Source organism: Pteronotus mesoamericanus, unplaced genomic scaffold (genome assembly GCF_021234165.1).
Source record: "Pteronotus mesoamericanus isolate MK-2021 breed Mesoamerican mustached bat unplaced genomic scaffold, CSHL_Meso_final contig_164, whole genome shotgun sequence".
Taxonomy (NCBI): Eukaryota; Metazoa; Chordata; class Mammalia; order Chiroptera; family Mormoopidae; genus Pteronotus; species Pteronotus mesoamericanus.
In genome coordinates, this window is record NW_026555065.1 from 22,005,703 (window position 1) to 22,017,894 (window position 12,192).

At 34.7% G+C, this 12,192-nt stretch overlaps 1 protein-coding gene across 3 annotated transcripts in view; it reads left to right on the top strand.

The window, feature by feature from the left end:
• The window catches only part of TTBK2 (tau tubulin kinase 2), a 145,450-nt gene that overhangs the window by 87,129 nt on the left and 46,129 nt on the right, over positions 1-12,192 (top strand). For all 3 annotated transcript variants that reach the window (XM_054565523.1, XM_054565524.1, XM_054565525.1), the window contains 3 exons: positions 5,951-6,016; positions 9,437-9,529; positions 10,193-10,318. In XM_054565523.1, coding sequence (XP_054421498.1) covers positions 5,951-6,016; positions 9,437-9,529; positions 10,193-10,318 — 285 coding nt within the window. The remainder of the gene's footprint in view (positions 1-5,950; positions 6,017-9,436; positions 9,530-10,192; positions 10,319-12,192) is intronic.

Below are 12,192 nucleotides of genomic sequence, written 5' to 3' on the forward strand. Positions count from 1 at the left end.
GCTTCAGCAATCTTGAGAAAGAAGAATAAAGTAGGAGGGATAGCAATACCTAATAACAAACTACACTACAAGACCACTATAAGCAATTCAGTCTGTTACTGGTCAAACCAATGGAACAGAATAGAGAGCCCAGAAATAAACCCATGTCTCTGTGGTCAATTAATATTTGACAAAGGGGGCAAGTGAACAATGGAGTAAAAATACTCTTCAGTAAATGGTACATGCAAAAAAACCCAAACAAAATAGACAACCATATACCAGAATAAACTCAAAATGGATAAAAGTTTTAAATATAAGTCGTGACACCATGAAAGTCCTAGAGGAAAACATAGGCAATAAAATATCAGCTATCCCACATGGAAATATTTTTGCCACTGTATCTCTTAGGGCAAGGGAAATAAAGGAGGAAATAAACAAATGGAACTATATCAAATTAAGAAACTTATGCATGGCTAAAGAAACCATCTTCAAAATGAAAAGGGATTGAGTGCCAGAATGTGAAAGAAAGGGTCGCTAGTTCAATTCCCAGTCAGGACACATTCCTGGGTTGTGGTCCAGGTCCCTAGTGGAGGGCACACAAGAGGCGACCACACATTGATGTTTCTTTCCCTCTTTTTCTCCTTCCCCTCCCCTCTCTCTAAAAATAAATAAAGTCTTTTAAAAAATACATTTTTTTAAAAAAAAGGGGAACTAACTGTATGGGAGAACATATTTGCCAGTGATACATCTGATAATTTAATCTCCAAAATATATAAAGAATTTGTACAACTCAACACCAGGAAGACAGTCCGATTGAAAACTGGGCACTTTTCCAAGGAAGACATACAGATGACCCATAAACACATGAAAAAATGCTCAACATCACTAGCCATCAGAGAGATGGAAATTAAAACCACATTGAGATATCACCTCATGCCAACCGGAAAGGTCATCATTAATAAATCAACAAGCAACAAGTACTGGCAAGGACATGGAGAAAAGGGAACCCTCGTGCACTGTTGGTGGGAATGCAGACTGCTGCAGTCACTGTGGAAAACAGTATGGAATTTCCTCAAAAAGCTAAAAGTAGAGCTGCTTTTTGATTCAGCAGTTCTACTGCTGGGACAATACCCTAGGAATCCTGAATCACCAACTCAAAAGAACTTACACACCCCAATATTCATAGCAGTGCTATTTATAATAGCCAGTGCTGGAAACAGCCTAAATGCCCATCAGTAAATGAGTGGATCAAAAAACTGTGGTACATTTACACACCACAGAATACTATGCAGCAAAAAGAAAGAAGGAACTCCTACCATTTGCCACAGCGTGGATGGAACTGGAAATATTTTGCTATCTGAAATAAGCAAGTTGGTGAAAGACAAATACCGTATGATCTCACCTACAAGAGGAAACTAATGAACAAAAGAAGCTAATGAGCAAAATAGGCATGGAAACATGGAACAGACTGACAGCTGCCAGAGGGGAGCCAGGAGGGGGATTAATGGTGCAAAGAAGGGGAAGGCACTAGTCAAAGAACATGTATCAGTGACCCATGGACATGGACAACAATGTTGGGATTGATTGTGGGAGAGGGGGTGGGCTAGGTGGAGGAGGGCAAAGGGGGAAAAATTGGGACAATTGTAATATCATAACAATAAAAAATTAAAAAAATTAACACTTGTGCTCTTCAAAAGACATTGTTAAGAAATTTGAAAAGTCAAGTAACAGACTGGGGGAAAATATTTTCAAAACACACATCTGACAAAGGACTTACATTCAAAATCTATAAACAGCTCTCCCAACTCAATACTTAAAAGAAAATGGAAACTGAGTAATCATTTTGAGTAGACATTTTGTAAAAGAAGAGATGCTATAGATGGCAAATAAGTATATTAACAAATGCTGAGCACTTTTAGGTTTTCAGGGAAAATGAAAATTAAAACCACAGTGAGGTATTACTACACAGTAATTAGAATGAGTAAACCTTAAAAAAAAACAAACCCAAAAAACAAAAAAGACCCAGATAGTTCTAAGAGTAGTGACAGACAGAGGTTGCCAGAGACTGGGAGTGGAGGGGAAGGGATTAACAATGAAGGGTGTTAAAGGACACTTGGAGTAATAGAAATAGTCTGTATTTTGATTGCAGTGGTAGCTGCATGACTATATGACGCCTGCCCAGAGGTATGCAGACATGTAATACAAAAAAATAGAGACATTTATTGAAGAAGATACATGATACAAGAAACACTGTACATAAGACAATGATGCCTCACTCCACTCCAAAGTAGGCACCTTTGGGACCTCACCCATTTCTCCCAGTCACCATCATCTGCCCTCTCATTTTTTCCTGTATCTCATTGACGGTCTGAAATCTCTTCCTGGACAAAGGTGATTTTAGTTTTGGGAAAAGCCAGAAGTCACAGGGTGCCAAATCTGGGCTGTAGGGAGTCTGAGTCATCTGGATAATTTGATATTTCTCCCAAAACTCTACACGAGACATGATTCATGAGCAGGCATGTTGTCATGAAGCAGCAGCTAATCACCAGTTGCCCATAGCTGCGGGCTTCTGAATTATCCAAATAGTTTCCGTACAGGAATGTTCAAGCTTAATGCAAAACTTGATGCAGATTCTTTGCTCTAACTCACTCATTTTGAATGCTACAGCCACCCAGTACACGTGCTCACTCAATGGAATCTACTGCCCCCACCGACTAGTACAGTGAAGTCATCATTGTTCATGCATGTACATTCTAGTCCATTCTCCTTGGCTCGCAGGTTACATTGATGTCACAAAAACCATTCTCGTGATATTGACAATGGCTGGACTTTGTTCCAGACAGAATTCCTATGTCTTTGTCAAATTTATAGAACTGTGTATACATAAGTATGAATTTTACTGTATGTCAATTGTGCTTCAATAAATCTGACTTTAATGGAATTAAAAGGTAAACAGTGAAACAAATCTCCATTTCACCCCTATTCCAAATTCCTTTTTTCCTGCCTTCCTTTCTCCCTTCCTCTCCCTTTAGGTAGCTCTATTGTGATTAGTTCTTTAATGTATTCTTTCAGAATTTCTTTATGCATGTACAATAAATATGAATGTATATTCTAATTTTTCCATTTATTTAAAAGGTATCACGATGTACATTCTTCACTTTTTATTCACTTATCAGTGTATCTAGATCTTTCTGTATCAGTTTATAGAGCTTCCTTCTGATTTTGCAGCTATAAAGTGTATTCCATTATATGGATGTACTGTAATTTATTAAATCAGTCCCCTAATGATGAACATTTGGGTTACTTACAGTCTTTTGCTATCCCAAACACTAATGTAGTGAATTAATTTGTACATTATTTTTGCATATATTCAAGTATATCTGTAAGATAAGTTTCTGGAAGTGAAATTGCTGGGCCAAAAGGAATGTAATTTTGATAGCTATCAGCTGAAGTGCCATCAGTTAGGGAAGTTTCAAGAGATCACCTGTGCCACGGCCCAGTTAAAAGTTGCCTGATTCTTAAAACTTTTTCTTTTTCCATAGAACTTTTCCTTCTTCCTTTCCACCCAATGGAGCTAATCCTTACCACTTCTAGGCTTTCGTAGCTCATTGTACTTTACTACTGATGTTCAGGCTAATCTACTTTGAATTACAATTATTTGTATATATAGCTGTTTTCCCCAATTGGGCTGAGTTGTATTTCAGCCTTTCCTGTGGCAGAACTAATGTCAGAGCCAGGCCATAGGTGCTCTTAACTGGAAAGTCTCCTGGGCTTGTAGTGGGTAGAATCCATTAGGGCAAAGTCTGGCTGCCCAATTAATCATGGACTTGGCTGCAGAGTGTGAAAATAGGTCTGGGTATTTTCATCCTAAAGTTATTGGAATGAAAGTAACATGGACAAAATTACATCTACAAAAACATTTTTGTGTTGCTGAAGACTCTTGTCAAGTAATGAATAAAAGTACAATCTCAGAAATGTTATTTAGTGAAAACTGGCATATATCCCCTTACACATTTTCGTTCTTGAAAGAAATCTCCAACTTCAGAGTTCGTCAGTCAAAGTAAGAATGTTAGATATTCCTGTTAGTCATGAAGTTTTAGGAAAATATTGAGATCTAACTATGATTTTCGATGAATGGCAACTAAGAAAAGAAAGGAGATTTAAGTAGATTGCATAAACTTTTGATTACTGAGACTTGCCATTAAATACAAAAAGACATTTGATATAGTTAAATCTTAAAACAAAAATTAAAGGGAGTAATGAAGGGGAAATTTAAAGGGGAAAAGAGAATTTTGTGAAAGAATAGACAACTAATGTGAATAAATTAAACATAGATTATAAAACCAAGCAAACAGGCATAGTACATAGAATATCTCATAGAATATGATCAAAATAATTCTGGTAACTGAAGATTTTAAAAATATCATTTGCTATACACTTTTTCTGAAGACAAAGGTAGTGCATGTTAATTGAGGATAATTTAAAATTACTGAAAACAAAAATTCTAATGAAAATTATTGGCTGTGATCATTTTCAAATTTGTCAGTTTTCATATTGAGCTATTGTGCCATCTATGAATCTTTAGGTTACTGACTTAGTCCATGTGAAGCAGTAGAGTAGAAACAGTGTATGATTTCAAGTCAAAAGATCTTGGTTGATGCCTGGTTTTATCACCTACTAATTCTCTGTCCTCAGACAAGTTTACTTACCTCTCAGAACCCGCTTCTATTTCTGTAAAATGAGCAAGACAAAGACCCTGTCATTACATAGTTTATATTCCAATGGAAGAAGACAGGCAATAAATAAGTGAAAATATAAATAGAATTAATTTTAGGTAGTAAAAGGTGTTATGAGAAAAAATAAAGCAGAGTAAAAGAATAAAGTAGCATTGCATGGGTTGGTAATATTTTCAATTAGCATAAGTAAGGAATATTTCTCTGAGGAACTGACATTTGAGCGGAAGAGCTAGCCATTGGAGACATACAACTGGAGACATAGCAATTACACTTACTAGTCTCTTCAGTTGGAATGCTATTCTCTTCATTAGGATAAATCACAAGTCAATTTTGGAATGAGGGCAGTGCCAGGTCATAGAATGTCTTGTATGCCAAAATAAAAAAAAAAGTTTGGAATTTATTCTAAATTCATCTGAAAACTGGGATCATGTATTATTCATGTTTGGATTCATTCCCAGTACCTGGCATATAATAAATATTCATTAACTTGAATTTATCAATATATGAGTTGCGTATATAGGGAGGGATACTTGTTGTCACCATCTTTGTGTTGACTTTGAATGAAATAACCAAGACTGGAAGAGGTTGACATCTTAGATTACTTAGAGATTCCTCATGGTCTTAATATACTTATTGTAACCAGAGCCCTGAATATTAGTGTATACTATGATGTTTGGCATGATTCTGGGTATACAAAAGCATGTAATTGTTTCTAATATACAGAGTTTGTTATATATGCCATTTTATTTTAAAATGTAGGTAGAGCACTGGGACATTGATATAACATTGATAACACTGAATTAACATTGATAACTGAACTTTACTATTTTAACATGATCTCTGCTTTTCTTTTAATTTTAATTTTTAAAAAAATTAAATTTGTTTTTTATTTTTTGTTAATACTATTACAGATGTCCCCCATTGTCCCTTCCTTGTCACCACCCCCCCGCTTCACCACATTGTGTCTCTGTCCATGTGCATGTATGTTCTTTGGCTAATCTCTTCCAGTCCCCCCCAACCCCTCTCCCCTCCTAGATGTCAGTCTGTTCCACATATCCGTGATCTCTAATTTTCTACTATAAAAAGTAGGAGTTACAATAAAAAGTTAGAATTTAAATAGTGTTTTATTGTGACAATAATGCATGTTTTTCACATCTACTTTGTGGGCTCAAGTGTACTGAATGTTTTGCTATTTGAAGCTCATTTATTAATATTTTTGCCTGTTTTTGTTATAGCCTCGAGCTGTGGCAGGTTTTAGAGGGACAGTTCGTTATGCGTCAATCAATGCTCATCGGAACAGAGTAGGTATCTGAACTAGAGTCATACCTGTATAAGCATGCTGATGGCTTGAATTAGATTGACTTTTTTTCATTAGAGTACAAAGGTGTGAGAAGTGCCCTGGAGCAGAGGGAAAGGTGTTAGTAATACAACATGGTAAGGTGTATAGGGGATAACAGATGTGTGCAACTGCATAGAAAATACAAATTGGATGTGCCAGAAAAAAGAATAGTGAAATATATATATGTGTGTGTGTGTGTGTGTGTGTGTGTGTATCTATATATATATCACATATATATATATATATATATATATATATGATTCTTGTGTCCTTAATAGGTGTTAAGTATTAATGAATTTAATATAGAATTTTGAAGAAATAAAATGTGTACTCCATTTCTAGAAGTTTTTTGGGCATATCATACTGTCAATACCTAATGAAATGTAGGAGTCATCAATTTATCCATAATATTCATCTAATTTGTGATAGCTCTTCTCCATCAAATCTTTTGTTTTTATGAAGATCTCAAGTGCAGACAACTTTAAAGTTTTGAAAATCCCCCCCCTTTTTTTTTTTTACTTCAGTCTTTTTATTCCTACTGATTTTTTTCCTCAACCTAAACCTTAATTATGCATGGAAAAGATGAGTATTTTATAGATTCTCAGTACTTGAACTTGTTTGGATGGAGTTGAGAAAGTTAACAAGTGATTCCCTTGGTAAAATAAAGTTATATTTTTTTTTATCTTTTCTTACCTTATTTTTGTTTTGTGAAGCCAAAATTGCTTTAATGAAAATTTGACCAATGCTAAATTTAAATGGAAGAGTATGCTGAGGTCTCATATGCTATGCTCCAGTTAATTTGGTTTCTTATGATGTGATTGTAAATTGAAAATAGAAAAAGCATATTTATCAGTGGGTAGCACTCTGGCAAGCATTTTAACTCATTCAGTTTGATTCAGTATAGCTTTATTTTATGGCATCTAGCCTTGAAAAGAAAGTACTCTTACTTTCCAGATAGTCTTAAAAAATTTTATAAGTATTAGGCTTTATAACTAATTCTATTAAAAGATTATGCCAACTTTGGGTCTTTGAAATAGGACATTCTTTTTGAGATAACATAAACATATTCAGAAATCATAATTGCTCTAAGCATTTCCAAAGTTGCCACTAGAAAGAGATTATACACATAATTTGAAGAGTAGAGATTTCTTCTAAAAGCCTGTCCAGCAGACAGCGCTCTGAAAGTTACTGTTAACCTCCCTATTTATTACTCATCTGATTTTGGAACCAAGAGGAATTTGATAGTGTAGAGCAGTGGTCCCTTCTTTTTTGGCTCCCAAAAACCTGAGAAGTGGAAGCTTGATACCACTTCACAACAATGGTTGTCAGTTTATGTGGTGATATGGGAGCGCAGCTACTGAAACCTTCATAAGCACTTGTCTAATTTAAAAAGATTTTCCAGATAATTTTGATATACTTCTTTCTTCCATACTCTGCAATCCTGATTTCTAAGTATAATACACTCCATTTCTGGGTTTTTTTTTTTTTTGTGGTACCTTAAACTTTTAACATGAATAATTAATCCCAAACAAACAAGGACTCTTTTAGAGCGTTTGAACTCTGTTCATTTCATCTTATTGTTGTCCTACATTTTAATCCTTTGTTAATCCTTGTTTTATCTCAATACTTTGAAGAAATTATTTTCTTCTGGTTCTGTGGTTGCTGTTGAGAAGATCATTGTCCATTTAATTGTTGTTGTCTTGTATATAATTTTTTTACTTTTCCTACTTTTCATACTTTCCTTTTGTCTTTGGTGTCCTGCAGGTACATTCAAATGTGCCTAGGTATGCAAGTGTTTATATTCTGTTTGGGAGTTGTGCTTCTTAGGTCTAAACATTCATATCTTTCATTGATTCTGGAAAATTCTCAGACATTACTTTTTTAAGTATTGCTTTTCCCTTTCTCTCTTTCTTTCATATCTCCAAATTGATATGTGTTCAATCTTCCTGCTCTGTCCTCCATGCCTCTTAAGTTCACTCTCAGATTTTCTAATTCTTTATGTCTCTGTGTTGCATTCTAGGTAATTTCTTTAGATCTGTCTTCCATTTCATTAATTCTTTTTTCTGCTCTGCTCTTCAATCAGCTTTTTAACCTGTCCATTGAGTTTTTAACTTTTATAATTGTATTTTTTTATTTCTAGGTTTTTTTTCATCTCTTTCCAAACTTAATTGGTCTTTTTATTTTTTTTGGATAAAATATGTTTCCTTTTTCATCATTTTTTTTGTTTAAACATTCTTATTTCATATTTTGTATTCTATAATTGTGTCTCTGAAATTTTTGAATACCTAATTCTATTATTATTGTTTGCCTTGTCATTAACTTATAATAACCTGCTTCGTAATATATTTTATAATTTCACATTATGAGCTTATATTTGCTGGGCCTCATAGAAGTCCTGAATTTAAGGGTACTTTTATCTCAAGAGGATTTTCATTAGCATGTATCATCAGAATCACACAGAAAATACTTCATTCCTGGGCTTAGTTGCCCAGACCACAAAAGTTGTATAAATTTAGACACTGAATCTGAGCGAGGGGCAGGCCTGCAGTAACAAATTCTCAGGTCAAATTCTTTTTTAACCACTCACTTTATCCCTTGATAGTAGTTAAAATCTACAGAAAAATATTGCAGTATAATGTACATACCAAATGTCACACTACAGATAGCCCTTTGAGGGTCCTAGCTATATGGCAGTGATAGAGGGAGTTGCTCAGTTACAACTTCTGGCTCAGTACTTTTATACCTATCCCCTTCCTGACTGAGAAAACTCTGGTTGATAAAACCTATGACAGATAGCACCAAAACAGCCAAAGCTAAAGCTTCAGCATCAGCTGTCTTCTTTTGTTTCCAGCTTTCATTTAATTTTGGCTCTTACTGTTTCCTTTCCTTCTTTTTTTTAGAAATTGTGGTTAAAATGCATAATATTAAACTAATGACCTTAACCATTTTAAATGTGCTATATGTAGTGTTAATTATATTCATATTTTTGTGCAACAGATTTCTAGAACTTTCTCACTTTGCAACACTAAAACTGTATGCACCAAACACTAATTTCCCTTCCCTCTTCCTTCAGCCCTTAGCAGCTGCCTTCTCTTACTTCTTATCAAATTCATTTATTAAATAATAGGCTGTTAATTATATTTCCAGCATTTCTGGGTTTGGGGGTACTCTTTGTATCAGAAAGTTCTTCATTATACCTATTCTGCCATGTACATTGCTCTATAGCTATGTAGCTATATATTTATCAGATAATTTGTGGGAAATACATTTAAATTTGTAGGCTTTATTATAGGATGAAACATGATGGTTAGGCCTTAGACAATGTAATAAATGCACAAGGAGTGGTACTATAATGGGACTGAATTTTCTTTTGCTTATGAAGGAAATGGGAAGACATGATGACCTTTGGTCCTTATTCTACATGTTGGTGGAGTTTGTGGTTGGTCAACTGCCGTGGAGAAAAATAAAGGACAAGGTAATTTTGAAAATGGGAAGGTCAATTTAGGGTAGGAGAAGGAATGAAAATTTCTCCTTGTTAGGCATTTTTGTTGAAAATATATTTAAGAATTAAAATTTACAAGCATTTTAACTATGTCACACCCAATATGTGTATTTTTCTCTCGATAAACTATTGGAGATCTAATTAGTTTTATTACTTTTTCTAAATACACAGAGAATAAACACTAATTTTAATAGAATTATTACTTCTAATTTGATTTCTAGTCCTCTTAGTTTTTGTTTTCATTAGTTCTCTTCTTTTTTATAAATCAATAAAGGCTTAATTTTATTTGTCACATTATATTGTTTGATTTGAAAACTGTAAACACCTGTGTTGATAATGAAACCTAGACTAGTTTTAATATCAACTTTCTCTTTGGGGGCATTTATCAATTCACTGATGCAGAACTCTGTGTTACTCTTTGACTCTGCATTACAGTCCCTCTTCTCCCCCCTCACCCACCACCACCCTTTAAAGCAGTGTGCATTAAGCTTTTAGTATGAACCAGGTATTCGCCTTATACCTAAGTATCCACAGTCTCATTCCCCAGGACATACCCTTGAGGCTGTTGCTGAGAGGCTCTTAATGTGTAGCTGCCAAGAGAAATTGATTTTGGTTCCATTTCTCTTTTCTGCCCAGGAGCAAGTAGGCTCTATTAAGGAGAGATATGACCACAGGCTTATGTTGAAACATCTCCCTCCAGAATTTAGCATCTTCCTGGACCACATCTCGTCTTTGGATTATTTTACAAAACCAGACTACCAGGTAATCACCTTTGTGAGTTCTGTGGGCTAATTATTCTCTCTGTCATTGCTTATTGTAGCTTTTGAGGGTGCTGTAAAAGACTGTGAGAGGTCCCTAGAATAATATTATTTTAATACATTCTGAGAATGTGATAAAATTAACTGATGATGACAATGTCTGTACATTTGTTTCCTTCATTCTGGATAAACATACTTCATTAGAGTTTTAGGTTTGTTCATCATGTATCAGATTTTACTGTTGTTGCTGTGATTCGTTTTATTGTTCCTGCTGGTATAGAACTGCTGATACTTCAAATTATGTAAATCCTATAGCTAATGTTGACCAAAAGGAAATGTTCAACTAGGTAGTGTATCTACCAAGGGCTTGAGGGCTGCATATCATATATTAATATGCTGTGGGACAACAGCCAGTGAAGATTGTTGTCTCCATTTTGTCTACCATCAATAAATCATTTCCTTAGAGCACCAGTTAATGAGGGCTTATAAGGGTTGTTTGGGTTTACCACAAATTGCATCCCTAACCCAGCCAGCTATATTTCAGCAGATTATATTGTATTGGTCTCAGGGAAAACTTGGTCAGAGCTTAATGCAAAATAGTCACTACCACTGAAAACATAAATGAAGCCACATATAGATTAATAATAATATATCAGTGTATCATTTTTATCTACAAAGGATAACACATAGACTTTACTACCTGTTAATGGAAGTTTTATATTATAAAGTGTTAGTGTTGACTAGTTAGAATGCTAAGACTACCCATAGCACAGTGACCTTATTTGCATGTAGTAACTATTTCTGTGTGAAATTGCAGCTCTTGTATAAGATATAACAAGATATAAAGCAGAGAGGCAACATACAACCTTGGGTCCTTAAAGATCTCAGTGGGTGAGCTTGTCTTGTTTCTTATGTGGCTCTTTGTGTTATGAACTATATAGTCTCACAAATGGAGAAACTACATGTTATATGAGTCACTTCGGAATATGTTCTTTTATTTACATTTTATATGTATTTTCTGAAATGCAGTGAATTCACATTACTTGAAATAAAATAATGAAATTATACCTGTAAGACTAGATTCTGGAAGAACTGGAAAATGTTCCAACTTTTCCATCTTGGGTGCTGATGGGTTTTTTAATGAAAAAGTTTGTCTAGTAATGTAAAAGTTTAGCATAGCGAAATTTTTTTGATCACTTTCTCCACCTAGTTATGTCTACAATCTTAAGAATCCTATCATATTCACTAGCTAGGCTTGAAACTGCAACCTATAGTTAATTTAGTTTAAATTAACACATTATTGTTCTCAAGTTTTTCATTTGTATATTCTATTATCAGAGGCTTGTCTGTGTTTATCACATACTAACAAAACGAAGTACAGGGGTACCTTGGTACTCATTATTAATTTGTTCTGGAACTCGTAATGAGTGCCAGAACTGACGAGTACCAAGCAAGAGACGAGTGATGAAGCATTTTCTCTTGCGGGTTGGTGTCATGATTCATACAAGTTCTGGCAAGTGCTGAAACATTTTTTTTTCTTGTCAAAATGTAGTAAGTACAGAGTTTGGTGATTTCTGAAGCTGACGAGTATTGAGGTATGACTGTATAGTGATTTTCCTGTTATTGGAGGAGAAAGAACAAGCATAACATTTTCTTTATTTCACAGATTCTATAAATAATCTGATTCTTTCTTGCTCTTTAGTCTTTCATAAGCAGAGAGGGAAACAGGGCCAGGTGGACGGGAGAAGGATAATTGGAAAAAAGATGTTGGTGTGACTATGTTCTGATGCCTATTGTCAGTTTGATATAAGGTTCCAAAAAGGGCTGAAATTTGCAGCTTCTGTCTCTTGCTTTCCTTACAGAGGCCTGCTGTGGTCT